The sequence below is a fragment of the Vipera berus genome (assembly GCF_964194415.1).
Source record: "Vipera berus genome assembly, chromosome: 1".
Taxonomy (NCBI): domain Eukaryota; kingdom Metazoa; phylum Chordata; class Lepidosauria; order Squamata; family Viperidae; genus Vipera; species Vipera berus.
In genome coordinates, this window is record NC_138202.1 from 90,437,607 (window position 1) to 90,460,954 (window position 23,348).

Consider the following 23,348-nt stretch of genomic DNA (forward strand, 5'->3'; position numbering starts at 1 on the left):
TGCATACAATCGGATACATACCAGCACCCACACTATACAGCAATCTAATGTGTGCACCAGATCAAATTGTAATTAATCCTTATGTTTTCTGGAAACATGCTTATTTAAATTACAAGTTAAGAAACTGCAATAGACATGGTTAAGATTAGGCAGAGTTTTAGCCATGGTTATCTTAAAATAGAAATGGAAGTGTGCTGAAAGAAGTGAATTGTGAAGATATATATTGAATGCCGGAGAATTCTGATTCGGGCTTTTTATGCAGCATTCCCAAACTGCATTGAGAGTTTCAACTGCAGTAAATTAGAGTGGCAACACTTCATGCATTTTTCTGCAGGCAAATGATGTTTAGGATTGCTGTTTGGGTTGCGGGGTATAAATGCATTTGTGGAAATCATAAAGTATCCTCATAATAATTCTGTGTCTTCTCCCATCTCTGTCCACTGAGGGCCATGAAAAGAAACAAAATAACTACCTTCTAATTATTCCAGTTATTTTACAAAAGCATTTCTGGCAGTCTGGCACAGAATAGATTCTGTAATAGAAGGAGCAGTGCTTTTCTGCATCCCTATTTTGATGCAAACTAGGTATTTGCAGGAAAATATCCTTCAAAGTATCCTTCATGGTGTCCGGAGCAGAACATCCAGATTCAACCATAGTTTCATTCCATACAGCATTAACTTTGTGAACTCTCAGGTTTCCTCTTTCCGTTATATATTCAAGATGGACAGTATTTAATATTTTATTGTTACGTATATGTAGTGGTGTGGGGCTATATATATGTTGTATGTAGTATGTTTTAGGTGTGTGTCATGTATGTGTTTCACTTTGAGAGCAGGCAACTAAATTTCATTTTTGATGTGTGCCATTGTGCCCAAAGTAAAAAAAATGACAATAAAGATTATCTTATCTTATCTAATAAAAAAAAGATTCTTGGAAGATCAAAAATGATCAAGATGCAATAAATGGATAAGGCAATTTTGTGTGACTGTTTGCAATGATTTGTTTTCAGATAGTCTGTCACTGGAGACAAGAATGAGGGATAGAAGCATAACATACCAGTTATCACTGATGGATATTTATCTTTTTTACCATAAAAGGCTGAAGGACAGTGCCATTCTGGGATACACATTACTCAGAACCTGTTCTCCAGGGCATTTTGTTGAGCTAATCTAGAGGCTGTGGAAGTAGTTGTCTCTTTGTTTTTAGTAGAGACAAAGAACTTCTGGGTTTCTTTCTGCCAATTGTCCTCTTCCAGCTGGCTGTGTTTATTTATAAATGCTTATAAATGCATTATTATTTATTTAAATTGGTTTTGTATTCATCCATTGCTGTTTATAAAAAGTTAAATATGTTTCTCCCCCCCCCCCCAAAATTGTCATATTTACTGTCTTGCACTTCTTCTGTATGCATCCTTCCTACCTTTTGCAATTGCTGATGGTAATTTTATCAGTGGTGTTATTAGCATTATTAAGTACAGTTTACCAATAATCAATCAATCAATAAAAATTCAATTTGGTGCTATCTGACTCCAGGATGTTTTTTTGGGTAGCTCACAATGTGTACAAACAAAATAAAAATAGAAGATAAATTAGAAAAGTAAAGAAAGAATACAACTAAAACAGAAAAGGTGATGAATCCTGCCAACAACACAAAGAACAGATACAACCAATATCCAGCAAGGGGCTTCATGCACCCATGCCCAGGTCTAAAAGAACAGCTAATCTTCAAGGCCCTTTGGAATGCTATCAGAATGGAAGCCAGCCAGATGTCAGAGGCAACCTCATTCCAGTGTGTAGGAAACTATAACTGTGAAGATTAAATAGAGCTATAATATTTATTAAACATGAATAAGCAAAATATTCTTTTTCTGCTCCAGAAAGTATTGAATACTTCCACCATCCTCATCCCCCAGCTCATTAAGAGCCTTGGTGGAGCAGTGGGCTGATGCCTCCTTAAGTAACACCAGCTGCCTGCAATTAGTGCAGGTTCGAGTCCCACCAGGCTCAAGGTTGACTCAGCCTTCCATCCTTCCGAGGTAGCTAAAATGAGGACCCAGATTGTTGGGGGCAATTAAGCTGACTTTGTAATAATGCCGCTTGGGGGGCCGAAAGCCCTAATAAGCAGGCATATACATAGAATGAAGGCTATTGCTAAGCTTGTAAGCCGCCCTGAGTCTTCGGAGAAGGGTGGGATATAAATGGAATAAAATAAATAAATAAATAAATAAATAAATAAATAAATAAATAAATAAATAAATAAATAAAATTAAGGTAAATGACATCCAATCCATTGGCTGTTGCTTCCAATATCTTCTCAAGTTTAATCATACGTCTTTTGACTGGTGCTCTAGTCTAAGGTAATGTCATCCTCCTCAAATCCTAAAGGAAAACTGCTAAATTTAGATTATGGAAACATATCTTTTCAGCCAATTTGGCATTGCAGTCATCTGCATTTATAAGAAGAGTCCATGTGAAGCTACTACATTGGCTACATGTTTTTTAAACTTTAGAACAACTCTCTTCAGTGTTACCATAAAATGCTGTGGGGGAAGTACATTGGCATTCATGAAATTAAATAAGTTTTGACTTCATTGACAATAGCTTTCTTCCAATAAAGTCTCTGCCATCTTTCTTTTTAAGGACAAATGAGTATGTGATGTATAACGTGGGATCTATTTCTTCAGCAGGGAGCAATCACAATTTGATACAAACAAAATCCACAGTGCAATCATGTTTTTCCACACAGTGAATAATCCACAATGCTGGTGCTGATTGATATTCCTTTTGTGTCTTTTTCAGGAAAAGAAATAACAGCTGAATCCTTCATGGAGAAATTGGATAATGGTGCTTTGCTCTGTCAGCTAGCAGAGACTTTACAGGAGAAATTTAAAGAAAATTGCATTGAAATCAAATTTGGAAAGGTAAACTTAGCTTAATTTAGGAAAGTACATGTATGTAAGGAGTTTTGGTTATTTTTTATGATTTCAATCTTTTCAGTGACAATAACTAATGATTTATTTCAGCTGCCTTTCACTTGGTATATGCAAAATTACTAATGCTGGTGAAGGCTGCCTTAATCTGGTTACATATAATCTAATGGGAAATCATGACTCAGTGTTTAATCAATGGCTGTCTTCAATGCCATTTATTGGTGCAAAGTCAGGGTAAACATAAAACCAAATAAATGAGCGTTTTAGAGATTATATGAACACCTGTTCCTGCATTAATCTTCCCCTGGTGGAATTGCATACCAGAAGTAATAAACCAAAGAAGCTGAAGCAATTTATACAATTTAATTACAATTTTGGGTGGGGTGTAGAAAAGATGCAGTGATGTTTAGCTCTCTTTCTGAATGTACTCTGACCTAGTATGGCCTTCTCTGAGCAACGGTAATAATTTTGTAAGAGTATCTGGGGAAGCCTTTCCAGTTCTATGGCCTGAGGTCTTTTAAAAGTAGAAATTACAAACATTAAACATAGGATCTTCCCCAGGCAAAGCTGTATTTTGCTCCTAATCTGAGCTCCATCAGTATTTTATGTATGACACTAAACGATACTTTATGACTTGATCTGTAAGAAGTATCAACTAGATGAAAGGGGAGGAGAAAGTCCAGTGAACAGGGATGTGGTCACATCAAACTATGGTGGCTGTTGCAAATAATCACACTTGCTTTCCCCTGAAATGGTTATTTCTGTCTCATAAATTAAAATTGAGATAATTTCTTGCTGCTTTATTATTTAGAGTAGCATTTATTTATTTTTGATGGGTTTTATTTTATTTATTTCCTGCCTTTATTGCTTTTATAAATAACTCAAGGCACAAATGGACCCTAATACTTCTCGCTCTTCATAACAACAACTACATAAGGTGGGTTGGGTTGAAAGAGAGTGATTGGCCAAGAAAGTCACCCAGCTGGCTTTCATGTCTAAAGTGAAACTAGAACAGGGGTGTCAAACTGCTGGCCCACAGGCCAGATGTATCATGGCAAAACTGTGCTCGCCCCTTTGCCAGCAATGAAAAAAAGTTGCGATACGTCATGACACATCACATGACGTTGAGTTTGATACCCCTGAACTAGAACTCACAGTCTCCTGGTTTCTAGGCTGGTGAACTAGATCAAATTGATCAATAAACACTAGATCAGGGGTAGGCAACCTTGGCTCTTTTATGACGTGGACTTCAACTCCCAGAATTCCTGAGCCAGCCATGCTGGCTCAGGAATTCTGGGAGTTGGAGTCCATGAGTCATAAAAGAGCCAAGGTTGCCTTCCCCTGTACTAGATAAAATTGGTCTAATGATATGGGGTTGTTGGTTTTTTTTGGGGGGGGTTAGGCCAAAATATGAAAATATAGAATAACTGATAAATCTGCAGTTCCCTTCTTTCTTGAAGTTTTCCCCCTCTTTCCAGAAGCTAGTTTCTTTCCTAAGGTAATGTAGATGTCCTGCAAATGAGAGCAGAAAACCTCACCCTAATGCTGTGCAAATCTGAGTGAGAGCATGAGTTCAAGCATATTATTTCACATTGCATAGCTCAAGAATGAAAAGAAGAGGCAGCATAACAGCTTTTTATTGCACCATTGCCAACGTTTGCCAAGGCATGTTTCCCTTTTCATAAGTGCTATTTTTCGGGTAGAAACTTCAAGCTATAAAAACTCCACAACTGGAAAATGCAAGTCTTAGCGCAAAAGAGCATTTATATGAGAGTGCTGTTACATGGAATTTAACATATTAAAGGATTCTGTAATGCTCTTCCAAAGCATGAGTTTCACTTCATTCAGAATACCGGTAATATTGTATCTGCTACGACAGAGTCACAATGGAGCTCAGGTCCTGCTGCTATCGTGAAGATGTGGCTGGCAGCTGGAAACTTTAAGACACTTCAGCTGCTATTAAAAGTGATAAAGGCACTCTGAAGGTAGGTTGCAGGCCGAATGTTTTTTAAGAGGAAACAGCTGCCAGAGGATCTCTGCTGGGGACAACAGCCAAACTGCAGCTGAGTGAGTGGGAGGCAGACAGCAGAGAAGAGGTTAGAAAGAAGGAAAGAGAAAAAGAGATGAAGATTTTACTAATAAAGTAAATCCATGAACTGAAAGCTTATCGGTCATTTTTTTTATACGTATCTCAACAGAGTGCATGTCTCCATCAGAATTCATTGATGATTATTGTCTTTGTTTCATTTCCCCAAATAAATGAAACATTACTTTTATGTTTCACATAATGGGAGCTTTCTGGTTTCTTTCTGGTGCCAAATCATGCTTCTCGAAGTAGAGCTTAAGAATTTATTGCAAGATGAATCTCAAAGGGATTCCTTCTTTTCTGATAATATTGTAGAGATTGAGTAAGTGACTCATATCGACCAGAAATACGAAACAAATTTTATATAAGCAATCATATAAAACAAATTTTATATAAGCAATCTCACATTAATCAAGCACATTTTTGCTTAGTGCATTGTGTGAAATCCAAACCATAATAGTTTACTGTGCTGTGTGAATGCAGAAAAATGAGTCAACTGAGTGCACATTATTAAGTGAAGTCAAGAAAAATGTGAAGAACAGAGTTCTACCTTGTTTTGTGCAGTTATCCTTGATGCAACTTCTGTTACAAACCTGCTCATTCTTCAGTTTACTGTATCTGCTAAAATCACACTGCAATCCACATGTACATGTGAATATTGGTAGGGATGGACTGAAATTGCCTGCAGTTTAAGCAGGTTTTTCATCCAGGATTAATTCAAGTGTTACTTCAGTGGTGTAGTTCAAACATCACATAACTTGATGGTCAAGAATGGTGGTGAATTAATATCCCTGAAATATTTTGAGGGTACCAAGTAGAGAAAATAATTTTAGGATGTTTTTTGGATAGTTCATGGGGCAAGACCTTATGCCTCAGTCACACATCTCCTTAGGCAGCATTATTAGTATGAGTATGTTCCTTGAGACATGACCACAGTGGTGGATAATTACAATCCAAATGGATTTTTTTTTGGTAGAGGCCATCTATGCAACTGAAGTGAAATATGGTGGTGCAGTGGTTAGAATTTCAGGTTAACTCTGCCCACTGCCAGGAGTTCAATGCTGACTGGCTCAAGGTTGACTCAGCCTTTCATCCTTCCAAGATCAGTAAAATGAGGAACCAGATTGTTAGGGCCAATATGCTGACCCTGTAAACTGCTTAGTGCTGCTAAGCACTATGAAGCGGTATATAAATCTAAGTACTATTGCTATTGCTAAAGTGATACTTGGATTGGCTCATATTTTATTAAAAAGGCTGGCAGAAAGTCTTTGAGAGGTAGGTGTTTAGGGGAAAAATAACTATTATCCAAAAAGATGTTTTTATAATGACAGTTTCTCAACTCAAAGCAAATAAATATAAATTTGAGACAGTCTATGTTAATTATATTTCAGATTTAATACTGGTTACATTACAACATCTCTTAAGGCAGCATAATGAAAAATGTGTGCTGTTGTATGTTCATCTAAAAATAAATAGTATCAATTCTAACAGCAAAATGTAGGTGTGATGTTATTTTTCCTTGTCAGTTTTCCAGAAACAAGACAGGGAAAAAATGTAGCAGGTAGTTGTTTCTTTCCTCATTATGTAAGTTGATTTTCTGCCCACTGTGCAAGTACCCTGACAGGATAAAAAAGTGTCAGCAAAACCAAAGATTAGATTTGTAGGGATCAAAATCGTGAGGTAGATAGATAAGAGGTTGTGGTCATTTTCTCATTTAGAACAAAATATTATCTCTGAAAACTACAGTGGGCTTTGTTGACACTCATATTTCATCTTCACACAATGACTCATTTGGAGTGACTAATGCAATGAGGACCCTTCAGTGTCAGTAAGATGAACACCATATGGCACTTTGTGTGGTCCTGCTAGGTTCTATCTCTTCTGACAAAGGGGAGGAAAAATATAGACTTCCTTTGCAACTTTCCTCTGTTACTGACAAGCTTTCAGAGGCCATGAGGGCACATCATTATTTTCATCTCGAAATAATGGAATGCAACAAACTATTCTGGTCTTGTCAGAATCAATTTGAGCATGGCTCTTTCCATGATGTAAACCCATGAGAATAGTTTCCAAAAAGGCTGGATATGGAAAGCCCAAGACTATAAAGAATCCTATTGTAAAGAATCTGGGATAGCATAGAGTTCACATTTGGTGCATGTAATTTGTGCAAGTCATGTAGTGTACATGCATTTTTGCTGGGAAAAGAGCCTGAATCTCTTTCTCTAGCAAGGCGGGATACTTTGCCAATAGCAAAGACAATGTATCTCTATTCATACTCATGTTTTTTGTGTAAATTATTTCCAGATTTTTTTTATTCCAAGCATTATGGTGCCTTCCCCCACCCACTCCCTTCTCAGCTTGTTTCTTGATCAGGAAACATATGTCCTCAATTTTCATTATGACACACTCTCAACGTATTACTGTATCTCAGGCCATTTGTTGAAATTCTGTGCTGTTCACATACTTAATCTGCATATTTGAACTTCCATATAGAATTCTGTGTTTGATGTATGGATAGCTATTACAATGATCATCATAATGTTAATTATGGGTAGTCCATGATTTACAACCATAATTGAGCCCAGAGTTATGGTTATAATTTGTGGCAGTCATTAATTGAGTCATCACTGCACCTGTTTCTGCAACCTTTCTTGAGGTGGTCATTAAGCAAACACCAGGGTCATTAACCAAATGCTACAATTGTGAAGCAAATATCTGAAAATAAAGACCTGATACCAGTAAAAAACATCAAACATCATGGTGGAAGGAATGACCATTGGAGCTTTGAAAATTGGTCATAAATAGCTCTAGGGTGGTCCATTGTAACTTCAAATAGTTGCTAAGCAAGGACTACCTATATTTACCAATTTGGGTATATAATACAATTTCATACAACTTGGGAAGAGTTGGGCTTCCATCGGCTTAATGGTTTCCAATTTTCAAAAGTTAGAATTGCATAAACCATGCAATGTTGTTCCTGCCTTCTGCGTGTCTATGGTTTCCTTAGATATAATACAATCACATCAGTGTTGAGGTGAAATTCCATAGGTATTTTAAATTGAACATTGGGAAGAAAATCCAATTTACTCAGGTAATGTTTTCCCATAGTCTTTCTTCTGTAATAACTTGTAGCACCGAAGAGCATATAATACTCCATGGTGCACTGATCAGGGATTTAAAACAAAGTACAAGTAGAGGAATTCTTTTAGGAAAAAAGACTACAGCTCAGCTATTGAATATACGGCCTATATGGAGAAGGATGCCAGGTGTAAGCTTTAGCATAGGGATGTGCAACCTTGGCAACTTTAAGATTTGTTGACTTCAACTTTGGAATGATGGCTGGGGAGTCAAAGTCTACAAGTCTTAAAGTTGCCAAGGTTGGACACCTCTGCTTTAGTATTTTTCTTTCTTTTAAAGACAATCAATATTGGGCAGAGTGACCAAATATCAGATTAAATCTTATGGGTCAGACTGGATCTTATGATTATTAACAATTAGAATTGTGCAATGTGTTCCCTGTGACACTCTATAGAAGCAAAAGTTCGACACTGGAAAAACAACATGGAAAGAGGATGGATGCTTCTGAACTTCCCTGTTGGAGAAGACTCCTGAGAATACTGTGTTCAGTCAAGAAAACAAAGAAATGGATCATTCAATGGATCCTGAACTCTGGGTTAAGAGTTCTCACTCAAGGCAAAAATGACCAGGCTCAAATAAGAACACAGTGGTTTGTGTGCTTAGGACACTTGGTTGGAGATTAGCAAGCCTGCATTCTAGACCTGAGTGCTGCCACAGGGCGAGGTGAGTTCCCATCCTTTGCTCCAGCTGGTGACATGAAAGGAGCCCCCAACTGGGTACCCCCAGGCATTGGTGATGTCACCGGCTAATCCTTTCAACCCAGAAGCACCTTAGTGCTTGCTTCTGACACAAGTGCGATGTGACTAGGCTCAAATGATCCTACTTCAGATATATATTCAGATATATTATGCAAAGGCCATGGAGAAGGCCCCAATGCTGAGAAAATGGCAGGAAAGAGAAGAAGAGGATGACCAGCAATTAGGTGGATAGGTTTGTTTACAGTAGCAGTGAGTATACCATTGGATGTACTGAAGGACTAGGTTAGGGACAGATCATGGAGAAAAATTATCATGTGGTTGCTAAGAATTGACAACAATTTGATGGCACATCCTAATTATCCTACGGTTATTGACAATTGTTTATTATTTCTAATCCTGTAAGCCTGTTTCTGAAGTTATAGGACAGGGCTGCCACTGAAAAAAAATGTATTGTGTATTGCTCTACAGCAGGGGTCTACAAACTTGGCCTTTTTATGACTTGTGGACTTCAATTCCTGGAATTTCTCAGCCTGGCTAAGGAATTATGGGAGTTGAAGTCCACAAGTCATAAAAGGGCCAAGTTTGAAGACCCCCTGCTCTACAGCTTGCAGCAAGCAAGCTATCCAGTCAGTGTTCTGAGGCAAAGTCAATTGAAGCATTTTAACATCTCTTTGTTATTGATTGCTGATAAGGCTTTCTGAGGGGCCATCTTAAAGTTCCCTATTTTGGGAATCTAGGAGGATACCTTCCTTTTCAGAATGGATTTGTTTCATAGAAGAGATACATTTTGTGTCATGAATTATTTATATTATCTATTGTTCCCTCCTGAATTTACTTAGTAAAACTGCTATACAGTTTTCCTTTTTGTAATTTTTTTTGTCTTGGTTGTTGTCTTATTTTCTTTTTCTTTTTGTCAATTACTTTAATTCTTATATTGGTTTTAAATATTGGTAGATATTAATGGGGCATCATATGCATTAGAACAGAGGTCCCCAACCTTTTGGGCACCAGGGTCCAGTTCCATGGAGAGAGAGTTTTCCACGGACCAGAGAGTGCATGGTTTTCTGTGCTGCCTGCATCTCTTGGAGGGGGCTTTGCTTGTTTGTGTGGCATGGTTGTTTGTGTGGCATGCTGTGGGCCGGTACTGTTCCATGGACTGGGGGTGGGGTGCCCGCTCAATGAGCAGGTTGCAAAAGCAGCTGGCTATATAGGCAAACTCCCAGATTTCCTATTCTTGTTCTGACAACGTCGGCAGTTTGGCCAATGAAAGCTAAGTGTTTTGCATATTAAACTGTTTATTTTTCTATCCTGGTGCTCGATTGTTTTCTTTCTAAGATGTGTGGGGATATATATCTGAATACTTATACATGTTTCAGAAATTAGTCCAGACACTTTAAATGGACTGCCACACTTTAAGTCTCCAGTCCTTTAAAAATATGCAAACAAGCAACAAAATAAACCTTTTTTTTGTTGTTGAAATGCAATAAAAGAATGACACATAGCTGATATGTGCTGACATAATCAGAATGATAAAAACATGGTATGTAAATGTATAATCTTAATTTGCTTCAAGACTACACAATCATTAAAATCTGAGGATTTAATGACAGGCTGATTCCATGGGAACAGAATGATCGTTCTTGAAGATTGCAGTTCTGTTTTTCCTGCCTGCAGACTTGCCTCTGGGACATTGTGTGGTATTTGCATTATGAGCAAATTTATATTCCAGCAGATTTAAGAGAAAAGGAGATTCAGTGACAATTATGTCAATAAATGCTGCCTATTACTAAATGGCTGGAACTATCCAGGTTATGGTCTAATGATATACTTGTCTTCCAACTACAGGTTATTATTCCAGAAAGTGTGAGAGTTTCTCTTTCTCTCTTTCTCTCTCTCTCTTTTAGAAATAATTCATATTGCAGAAGTTCATTTTGTAATTTTTCTCCCAGTGTCTTGGATTTCATCTCCTTACTTTCCAGACCATATTTTACTTCTCCTGACAGATAGTTAATCTGAGAATTTTGCAGCTGTACAAATAAATTTAAAGCACCAAGGCATGTGTGGTATGCATAGAGTCCTTATTACTTTGAAATCACTAAATAATCTTAATGCGTGCACACATGTGTTTTGAAGAGTTAAACTCAAATAACATGTGCATTAGTAGTTATCAGGATAATATTCAAGGATTATTCCAACTGTACCCAAAGATGGATTACCTTTCTGGTATTATTGCTAAGAAAAAAAAACCTCTAGGCTCTGAAATGAAAGGATATACTGTAAAGCAGAAGATGAAATGACTCTGTCTCTAGCTCTCAAAATGGGTGTCTGTGTATAATTCTAACATTCAAGCATTGATGTAGTATTTTACATGAGCATTTTAGCTCAGTTTGGGAAAAGATCGTGCCATTTATATCTGGTGACAGGTATAAAAATTGGCATCAGATAACAAAAAACAGCTTCATGAGATAATTTTTTTTAGAATCTGAGTGTTAACAGCAGGCCAAGTAGAATAGCATAAATTTAATTTATTAACACAAACCTAGTAAAGGGCATTAAGCCAATAAACGCAGCAGAAGGCAAATGGCTGGACAATGTGCCAGTGCACAGGAACCAATAATAGTAGTGATTCTTAATATCACTTGTGCCAATTTCTAGTTAAGAAAAAGAGCAGCTCATGAAAGCTATCCCAGATAAATAGATGATAGGTATAATAACATCTTTTATTTTATTTTTCAATCAATCAATCAGAATAGAGCTGAAAGGGTCCTTGGAGAGAGAGTTTGTTACTGTATTGGAATACTTCCAGACAGGTAGCTTCCCCCTCACAATTTGAGATAGCATGACATAAAAGTTGCTGTTCGTAAAGTAGCATTTTCAGACCAAGTTTAAACATATTTTATTTTGATCCAAAATCAGCAGAAAATGAAATTTAACACTACGGGATTAACTAATCCTTCCAAAGATAGCAATTCATAAATACTATCCGTATATACATATGTATGCATATATGCATGCAAGAAAAGTGAATCGTGGAATGAGTGGCTAAAATTGCATTATACTTTCCTCCTGCTACCAGTAATATCAACTCAAATATTAGTACCATTGTGCACAGATAAGGTCTTCCAGCCTCTCGAAAATTTTCTTTTTCAAATTTGGAGCAAAGATGTTTCTAATGTATGATTTGAAATGGGAGGGTGTAACACAGTGTTAACAGGTGTTAATCCATCTGGACAAGACGATTCTTTCATAAGACAATAACACTGCTTGTATTTTTATCTTGCCTATTAAGTTACATCCATGTTTCAGAGACTCTGAAAAATCAGAACATAATTTAGGATAAGGAAATAAAAGATTTTTTTTAAAAAATGTATTTAAATAGTGAAGGTGGGCAAGCCACATCATATAACTAGACAAAGCCAAGTTCCTATCCCTTCCCTTGGTTTCATATAGTATGAGAGAGAAAAAATTACTTTTTCCGAACCCATCCCTTATATTGTTAGATGTTTTCAGCCTCAAACATAAGTCTCCTAAGGTTGAGACTGAGAGAGTTTGAGATTTCATAATTGCCATGATTTGTTCTCTAGGTAATCTCTGGTCCATCATATATTAAATCTATTTTTCCCCTCAGAGTTATTGGATGATGGTCTGTAAACAGGGAGCATAACATCTATATCTTTGTTGTGGCCAGATCATTTGCTAGTTCAGGTAAGAATGACTTGTTATCAGGATATCTCTGTTTGCTTCAGGCATCTCATGTATTCTGACAGATTCAGATGGCCATTTCAATTTCTCAGAAACTTGTTTGGCAATATCTAGTTAGTTTTTAGCACCAGAGGTGATCTGAGCTCTGAGTATGATTACAGTCAATCATCTCTCTGTTCTTTGATCCTGGTTGCTTAAAGGAACTCTATGAGATAAAATAGGAGAAGAAAATCTCAGAGTGCTGGTGGAGAAACACAAAGAATAAAATTCACCAATCATGGATTCAAGCTCAAGTTTGGACCTCCCCAGTGGGGAAGTATCTCTACTTCTGTTTCCTTATTGTTTTGCCACCCAACTTCTTTATGGTTGCTACATTTTTCTTAGGGAAAAAATGAGACAGGTAAATACCATGTGTGTTTACCACAACCACTTTGTTGCCAATTAACTCCAATTCACCAAAACTTTGACTCCTTGTGGATGGGATCTGGTGGAGGAAATGTTTACACATGGATTATTTTTAGTCAATGAACTCTGATGGACTGGGCAGAATATTTTCCAGCCTGATTCTTATTATTTGCGTTCTGGTCATTTGCCTCTTCGGACTCCTTTGGAAGCAGTAGGAGTATAATTGTCTAGCTAAAGGAAATTGACAGTACCACTTCGTGGGATGGGTTAGGGTTAGAAGAGACTGTGATATACCCATTTCAACAAGAAATCCTTACTGAACCCTGAATTTGTTATTATAAACTGCTGTGAGTCTGCTGTTGATTAGGGAGTATTTAATAGAATGTAAGTAAGAATGAATAAATAAATAAGTTCAAAGTTACTGCATTCAATAACTATTTAATAGCAGAAAGTTCAGAAAATCTGATAGTGGGAGATATGTTGTTTTGTGGCAGACAAAAGAAATCATGTATTGTTTACATAGACACCCCCCTCCCCAAATATCTGTATCAGTTCCAAAGTTTAAATCCTGAGCATTTTTTCCCTTTCAAGTATAGGAAGTCTTTGACTTGCAACTGTTTGTTTAGTGACTGATGTTACAACGGCACTAAAAAATGTGGCATATGACCATTTTCACTCTTATGACCGTTGCAGCATTCCCCCATAGTCATGTGATTTACATTTGACTACTAAACAACTGGTTCATATTTATGATGGTTGCAGTGTGCTGGGGTCATGGGATCATCTGTCGTGGCCTTTTGACAAGCAAAGTCGATGGGGAATCCAGATTCACTTAACAACCATGTTGTTACTTTAATTCAGCAACTGCAGTGAGTCAGTCACTTAAATGTAGCAAAATGCGGCAAATGTTGTAAAATGGGCCAAAACTCGACAAATTTCTCACTTAGCAGCATAAAGTCTGGACTCTGTTGTGGTTGTAAATCGAGGAGTACCTAAAAATGGATCTTCAGCTATTGTTTTTGCAGTCCTTCAGAATAGGAGTCACTTACTTAATATTCACATAATGGTCCCAAGTATCTCTACTTTCTTAGGCACTGAGTAAGCTTCCTTCTTTCCTTCTGAGAGTATACAGAAGTTTTCTTGGTTAAATTGGATTAAGTCAGTTTAAGCTCACAGTATAATTTTCATGTGCTTCCTCCCTCAAAATAATGGAAAATTGAAATTTGGAGAAATTCTGAACCTGTTGCCGAACTTACCATTGCAGTTTTACATGCAAATCTGAAGTTGCCAGGTGTCCTTTTGGAGCCAAATAGGTAGTGCAGCTTACGATGAACGATCTGCAAGGTAACATGGTTGAAAGTTCTCCAGCAGCCATATTGGAAAAATGCTTTTATTACATTACTGAAATAATGGAAGCCTTTCAGAGTGAACAAATACTATATAATTATTGGACGTGATGGTGATGAGAGAAGAACGGATGTTGCTAATGAAGCCTGCATAATTAGGTGGAATGGACAGACATTCAAATTAATACTATTTAGCCAGTTGGTTAAATAGATCTATTCTATCATAAAGAGAAGTTTCCTGAGGATGGGCTCCAGAACGAATCTGAAAGAAGACTAAACGTCTGGTCCCAGTGACTGACCCAGATTGGATCTTGCAATATCCTGGGACACATATATTTCCCTTCATCCCCTTTAGGAAATTTATTCTTGCGTAGCTGAGGTTTCTTCTCTTTCTCTCTATAAATATATGCTTAGGGAAGTAATATATACATGTATACATGATTTGTCCAGATGGAAGATTTGCAAATGAGATGTTAATTTATAGACATTTAACATATACACAGATACATATGTCAGTGTGGCACATTTTTGTTAAGGAAAAAAAATCTAAAGTGATTTCACTGAAATTCAACAAAATAAGAGAAGCTGGGTAGTGTGCAGAATTGTGTATGTGTTTCTACACTTTTGTCTGTGCAATATTTCTGGAGGGATCATTGTCAATTCATGAATATACTTCTTTGGAGCACATATGGAAATCTAACTGTTACTTGGAATAATTTCAATCCTTGGGGAAAAACTAAGGTTTGTTTATGGAAAGAAACTAGATGAAATTATATATGCAGAATTATATGAAAGAACTGGAGTAGCAGATAGGAAGGAACACGGATACTTTGAAGTAATTAAGCACAAGAGCACGTGCACAGAAACAGAGGGACATAAGTCAGCAATGGAAACCCTCTAACTGAAATAAAATACTTGCATTTAATAAGACTGTTTTGCTTGATTCTTAAATTGTAAATATTTCTTGAAATGCTGTCATTTCAATAAAGCTAACAATGAGTTATTAATCAGGAGAGCCAATTTCAAATCCATTCTTAGCCATGATTGCTCACTTATTCAATTTGAGGCGGTCATTTTCTCTCAGCCCAACTACTTCACCACTTTGCTTTTTGAAGGAGAAATGTGAAGGAGGGCTAATAATGAACATTGCCTTTTGCCTCTGCTAGAAAAGCAGGAACCCGCAGCCAGCCAACCAAAAAGGCTTAAAAAAAAAGACAAGCCATATTATGCAATTTGATTAAGTAGCTCAAAGATCAAATGTTAATTCAAAGTGATGTATGTTACAGTGTTATTTTAACAACACTGTACATTCTTTTAGTTTGTTCCAGGACATGAGGGATAGATAGTGCAGTGGTTAAGTAAATGCCAATGGCCAAGTAAATGCCAATGGCCATTAAGCAAAACCAGTGATGTGCTAGGGGTGCAGTTTTGCCAAAAAACCCCTCCAGAAATAAATGATGATTTTTGGCAAAAGCATCGTAAACCTAAGTCATATGATTGTGGGATACTGCAAACAGCCATGTATTTCAATTGCACTTGAAGTGCATCGTGTGACCTCGATCAGGGATGGGGCAAACATTAGAATTTTGAACCTGGGTCATAATCAACTTCAGGGAAGTCTATTATAACTTTGAACAGTCACATCTTTAGGACTTCCTGTATCTTCTACAGTATGAGTAACTTGGTCAGCCAAAAATGTGAAAGGGTGCTAGGGAGGCTTTTACTGAGCACTTCATAAAATGTGAACATCAAACCTTTTATTGGAAGGCAGTACTGCTGCTAACAAAATGAGCTCCACCATTGGACAGGCAATCACCATCAATATCATCTATAAGTACAGTTTTTTTAAAAAAATTAGAGCTTCCATTGTTTTATCTCCATTTATTGAGGATTAAAGAATAGAGCAAAATTTATGAGATCTTGCTTATCCCTGACATCTTGCTCAGACTTGACTCACAGACAGGAATGTTTACCTTCTCACTCTGCAAACCTAATCCAGATTATGATAATAGGAGGAAACAGCAATCAGTGGTTGCTATGAAGGAAGTGATAGATAGATTAAAATGAACAAGATTGCTGATAAGGGGAGGAGGAGAAATTAACAGGGGGAATGTCCCAAGTAATCCCTACTAAGATGATTGATTTGTTGCAAAACATGAAATTGTTCCCATGATGCAGCTGATAAAAGATTTAACAGCAAGTTAAATATAACCATGGTTTTGCAAACTGTTTCATTTGAATTCAGATGTGTTATTTTGAGCATGAAGCAAGCTGCCTTGGTGTGGGTGTGGGTGTGTGTAGTGTTTGTGAGTATGAGTGCTTTGAACTCAGAACAATGTATTTAGTATGCAGATCAGCAGTTGCATCCAGAACAGGATGTTTTATGAAGTTTCACTATGAAATGTTTTGCACTTCTCTACAAGGACTTCATGGACTGAACAAACAAGGTTCAGCTATGATCCAACAGCAAGTTGTCCACATGGAATGAAGATGTGAAACAAAGATATAAAATACTGCAGTACAGTATAGGATTCAATATTTTAAATGTCAAAGATTTCACTCAGTGTCATCCCTTTGAACAAGCCATCTAAGATTAAAATGTGCATGAGAAGAAACAAGTTTCAGGACAACCCATTTCTTAATTTACCCATTGTGTTTTGCAACTGAATCTATCCATCTTTTGTTCTTTCTTTGATGCTAGACAATATCATTTAAGCCAGGAGTGTCAAACTGTGGGCCGAATGCATCATAGCAAAACTGCACCCACCCCATTGTCGGTAATGGCAAAAAAGTCACGACACGTCGCAACACGTCATGTGACGTTGCAAGTTTGACATCCCTGATTTAAGCTGTAGGAAAGCAATTGTTCCATTATTCCATTGGGTGAATAAAACTAGTCTGCCTTGGTGATGAGTAAAATGACCCTTAGCTACAAATTAAACTTCTCACTACTGGCAAGTATCCAGACTCATTTGATTTTTTCTACAGATATGTGGATAAAGTTCCTCCCTTAAATGCTAAATTTGCTTCGTTTTGTTTTCACTTGATTTCTTACTATAGTCGAATCATTTTGAGAGTGAAATTACCTGTTCTGCATTAAAGAAAAGGAAATACTATGTATTGTTTTAATTATAGAAAGAAAGTGATGCCATTCTGGTTTGACTGGAGACATGATAATATATCACTGTCATGTTATTCTTAAGTACTTTAAAATGGCCCAATAACTTTGTAATTGCTTAGGGGGTTGTAATGTGAGACTGTGAACATAAGGAGCCTAGATTATTCATGGTGTCACAGCTCAGAGCATAAATGTATGTCTAGGTTTAGCTTTATAGAAATTCCTAAGAAATTATACTTAAAATTAAGTGGTTAATGGACCAAGACAGAACTAAGTAACTACATCAGTTCTGAGAAGCCAGTAAGATTTTTAAATTTAAATGGAAGATTATGAGAAGTTAGAGCTCTCCATTATATTATCTTGGTGATGCATCCTTCATTCTCCAGATTTTGTTTTTATACTTGGAATATACTGCAAAAAAAGATCTTAGGCAGATAGATTATGTTTGTTAGTTCTGAGAAATATTGATATCCTTTAAAGACCTGAGATTTTTGTAATGAATTTTAACCCTGAAACAAAATGCTTCACAAATTTATTTGATGTAATGAGTTAATTTATTTGCACTTTATTCTACAAAGAAACCTCTTGGTGCCGTTGGCCATTGTGCCAGGGAAAATGAAAAAAACAAAACAAAACAAAACATTATTACCAATTTTATCATGTTCAAAGCCAGGCACATGTAGACAACCATATGTTGTATCAGTAGACAACCATCTTCTTTACTATAGAGGCTAAAGTGATTGCTTGCTTGCCTTTTATCACTTTTAATCCATTAGATATATGCAGTGGTGGGATTCAAATACGTGAACAACAGGTTCTCTGTGTGGATGCTGCTTCCAGAAGTCCATTCTGGGCCTGGGCAACAAAAAATTAGCCACTGGTTCTGCTGAAGTGATGAGAATTGGCTGAATCCCACCACTGGATATATGGTAATATATTAGGTTAGGTGGTCTGGGGTTCAGGATTCCATATTTAAAGCAGAAGGAGATTAATTCAATTAATTGAAAAGTGGTTAATTCTATACTTTTTGCCTACAACTTACTTCTTTTGAGATCTGATCAGCCTTTTGATTTGAAATTCAGTAAGATAAGACTTGGTTAGATGGCAGAACACTGAATAGTGTTAGAGCTACTGTACATTGTCATGATTAGGGAGTTAAAACACCTAAAAGGAAGGCTGGGGCAAACCACTTGGCAGGAAAAAACCTGTGTGACTGTGGCTATGTTGTCACCAGAAGTTGAGGGCATCTTTGCCTTCTAAAAATGTTTTATGTAATTAAGAAAAAAAAATAAGTTACCCAGTGTGATGTATCAATTAAAGTCCTGATCAGGGATTGAGAAGAAATTGTGGCCCATCAGCCACAAAGCTATCTGGGTGACTTGAGGCCAATCTCTTAGCTCAGCCTATCTCACATGATTCTGGTGAAAATAAAATGGAGAAGAAGTGTATTAACACTGCTTTCAACTCCTGAAGGAATGGTAGGATACATTTGGAAAAATAACAATAACAAACAAAACAAGTCTAGATTTTTTTGTGCTGATTTCTGAATTGCTTGTTTTCCTGTCATTTTATATTAAGCGTATCATTTTTCATAGAGGCATCATCTTTCCCAGAGAAGAAATCCTGGATGTTATATAGCGACTTCCTGAATGTTTAACTCCAATCATATTAGTTTTACTATTCTAAAAAAAGAGCTAAGAACCTATCTGAATAAATCATACAAAGGCAAAGGGGCTGAAGCAAGTGCATTTATGTATTTGTCCGGAGACAAATTCCTTGTGTGTCCAATCACACTTGGCCAATAAAGAATTCTAATTCTAAATATCTTAGCTTTCTTATCAAAGAGGTGTACAGTAAAAAAAACTGTTTTTCTAGAATTTTATTCAGTTATGTTTGGTTTTGGAAATTTGGCTCCCTTTATTAACATTCCAGCATGTTTTTTTAAATCATGGAATCATTAAAGAAAAACAAAAAAAAAAAAACCAAGACATATCCAGGTTTGTATTCCCCAGATCTCAGCAGCTTCTTTGTGGTCTCTGGATTGGAAGAATTACAGAAAAAAAAATTAAGCCTTATCACAGAGGGGGAAGAAAAATGAAATGTTTTAGAAGAATGTCAAATTAATTTTCAGACGAAGCAAGACTGAAATTCCCAGTGAACATTTTGAGTGACAGCACCAACTCCTCTAAATATCTGGCAATTTCATAAATGTCAGAAAAAACAATCTATCTAAACTGTCTATCTATACATAGGCACATACATACATGCACTTTTATATTATCTAAATTGCTGTCCCGAGGTTTCCAGTTGGCCCCTAAAAGGTAAAGCACCATTTGGAATTAATTTTGCAGGAGAGTGGGGACTGGAGGTAATTTTTGGACAACTACCTACCATGAGACTATCCATTAAGAAATAAGGTGAAACCAAAGGAGATAAGTTGAATATGGTAACACATTCCATGTGATCCCAACTGCTGCTTGGAATCTGCACAGAATTTTTATTATTAGTCATATTTTACTGTCTGCAATTTTACAAAGTGAGATTCAAAGGCTGGTTCTTTGGAAAGAATGGTTGTAGTTTACAAGATTGGGGTAATGAAATAATTGATGGTAATTCTCTACAATGTACAGTACATCTGAAGAATCTTTTAAAGTTAATAGAATGTTACTAAAATAGTTTTCTATCAACTTTAAAAAACCACTTATTAGCTAGTTTACAATGTGAATTTTTTTTTAAAAAAATACATAGTTTATCACCCTTTATCCTCTATCACAGAGGTCCCCAACCTTTTGGGCACCATGGACCAGTTCCGTGGAGAGGGTTTTCCCATGGACCAGAGAGTGCATGATTTTGTGTGCTCCTTGCATCTTGCGAATGGGGCTTTGCTTGTTTGTGCAGCCCAGGTGCTGGCATGCTGCAGCCTGGTACTGGTCTACAGACCGGGAGTTGGGGACTCCTGCTCTATCACTATTCAATTAAATTTATAAAATATTTAATATTACAAAGCAACATGTTTGGTGCAAGCCACCATTTATTAATTTTATTATTACTGGTATTCTTCAGGAACTTGTTTAAGGATTCTAGAATTTGTAAAGTTATGCACTTTTTATAGTATCTGAGATTGCTTGTACTTTAAGAATGTATGTTTCTAAAAGGTCACAACAGAAGCATATATTAGAGGCGAAGATAAATCTTTCTCCTTCTTTTTAAACACTAACTCTTGGATTCATATAATATATAAAGGAAATTTATAATCAAAAGAGAAGTATTTCTTAACCCTGGGGCTATTTAATTACTGAAAACTTATACATGGAGTGATAATGATCCAGTATTGAAAAGAGGAATTGCTTATATTCAGAATGGGGCTTTACTTTGATCAATATGTCCCCTTGAACATGGTATCCTGGATCAAAGTAGTATTTTCTTTGACATTCCAGATCAGAATGGTCAAGTCATCTTGAATCAAACATTATCAGAGTTCCATTTCCATTAGTATTCTTATTATCAGAGGCTATTTCAGTCTCCTTCTATTGAAAGAATCAAGGAAGAGGTTACTTCAATCTCTTCCTATTGAAAGAATCAAACGGAGCAATTTGATATCTCAAGTTAAGCTATCACCTCGAATAAGATCGGTGAAGGGATCCAAATGGAAGCAACATTTTTAAGATGGAGTTGGAACAATTTTCAGTAGATCTCATTAAAGGAAGTATAGCCAAATTCATAGAAAATAAAGCTATTGGTAGCAACTAGTCATTATAAATTAATCATTACATGGAGAATAATCTCGTGCCCATGTCTTGCAGCTGGGCTTCACAGTAAATGTCTCTGTAAGAATGTGGAAAACCCCAGTCCAGTGGGGTGTTTTTTGATGCTGCATTTGATGACACAACAATATGAGTTGAAAGGAAAGAAGGAGAACCAGTTTCAGGTTTGATGGCTTTTTGGAAAATTTGTCAGAACATTTCATTTTCCCTCCCTCCCTCCCTTCCTTTTCTTGGGGAAAATGAGAATGAATAAGGAATTTGGTCACTGATATCCCCTGTGAGATCAGTTTTGCTGCATAACATAGCATTTAAACTGTAATTCCTTTCCAAACTCCATTATATGTAATATGTGTTTTTCCCTGTTTCCCTCATTAACTACAGTTCCCAAATATTTTTCCTTCCCCCCCCCCCCCCCGTTCTCCTTCCAGTGAATCTGCAGCTTATAAGAAACTCTATTTTCCAATCACTGTCAGTTTGGTAGTGAAGCACATATTGCTGAGTTAATCAGAATAAAATAACAAGCAGTGATTTCTCCTTTCCATAACCAAAATGCTTATTTCTAGAACTTTTCATGTAACAAGCAATTCTTCAGTTTTTAACAGTGCAGTATACATTTACAGGGGATATTTTACATCCCCTTCCTTTATTGGCTGTGATGGTTGATAGCAAGCATTACTGATGAATAATTGAAGGAAATAATTCATTACGGAGCAATTAGTGCACACATTGAAAAGCCTCAAGAGTCCTTCCTTCTAATGCCAGAACGTGATGGAGTTGAAGGGGTTGGAAATACACTGCTGATTAAAAAAGCATACATGCTTATTTCCAAAATGGACCTGGTCATCACCAAATTGCAAATAACCCATTTAGAACAACAGGGCCAACACTATTCTAGAAATCAGATTAAAGTATTCACATCCAAAATGGGAAAACTATCTAGCCTCCATTTAAACATACTCAATTAGGGTGAATCCATCATCTCTCTGCATATTGCATCATCTCATATCTCTTGTTAGAGTTGAATCTCATAGAGTGAATCTCCCATGGAAATTAATCTTAGCAAATTCTATCATGATTTCAGTAGTTTCCACCTCACCATTAATTTGATGCCACAGTGAAACTAGACAATGTACACATAAGCATTATGTTACACAGATAACCTATATGTCTCTATGTGCATGTACACATTTCCATCTTCCACTGAGAACACACCACAAAGACTATCATCTGTTGACTCACTTGATAAAATGGGATTTAAAGGAATTAAACCAGACATTCAAGAGACTGACTAACTACCAATATATAAATCAACAAAATCAGATTGATTTCCATGGAGGATGAGGAGGCAAACCACAAAAACAACAAAATACTACTGGATGTTACCTACCACTCATATCATTCAAACACATTAACAATAATTTAATTTTAATCCCATTTATATCCCGCCCTTCTCCGAAGACTCAGGGCGGCTTACAATTTAAGCGGCTTACAATTTAAGCACAAACCATAAACTACAGCCCATTCTGGAAAATGACCCTGCTTTCTCATGCAATAGGTGATAGGACCATATTAGATATGGATAGCCACCTAACTTGAATTACAATACAAACATCTGCTTACAATAAAATATAGTGATGAAATAAACTAAATATGTATCTACCGCTATATTTTATTTATTTATCTATCTAGTTATCTGTGTAGATTACTATTAGGTGGTAGTAAAAAATGTTTTCTTTATTTCAGCTGCAGTCTAATGGTCATCTTGCTTTTTTTAAGGCAAGGTAACATATAACAACAACAACAAGAACAACAACAGCTTTATTGTCACTTTGAATGTACACCAATTGGCATACATCAAAATGAAATTTCGTTACATACAGCTCTCAAAGGTTCACCACCTCTGACATACACTCCATGTTCATGGCCAGCTCAAGTTTCAGATCGTCCATTTTAGTCTCTAAGTAGTGAACAATGGCAAACAGGACAGATGGAAACAGAGCTCCATGTGGATTAGCCCTCAAATTAGCTTGTAAGCCCTCAAATTAGCTTACAATTAGCATATGCCTCATTAGAGAATTTTTTCTAAAATCGAAATACTGCAACAATGAAAGACCAATTCCTTTTGCTGCCTATGATGTGAATTAACATGCACAAGGAGGTCA

The 23,348-nt window shown here is 36.6% G+C and overlaps 2 protein-coding genes across 2 annotated transcripts in view; one reads left to right on the forward strand and one right to left on the reverse strand.

Annotated features, from left to right (window-relative positions):
* The window catches only part of LOC308668492 (uncharacterized protein), a gene marked incomplete at its 3' end in the record, with an annotated part of 620,085 nt that overhangs the window by 454,094 nt on the left and 142,643 nt on the right, over positions 1–23,348 (reverse strand). The window lies entirely within an intron of this gene.
* Positions 1–23,348, forward strand: part of GAS2 (growth arrest specific 2) — a gene marked incomplete at both ends in the record, with an annotated part of 117,512 nt that overhangs the window by 19,847 nt on the left and 74,317 nt on the right. The window contains one exon of the mRNA XM_081314877.1: positions 2,799–2,920. Within this exon, the coding sequence (XP_081171003.1) occupies positions 2,799–2,920 (122 nt within the window). The remainder of the gene's footprint in view (positions 1–2,798; positions 2,921–23,348) is intronic.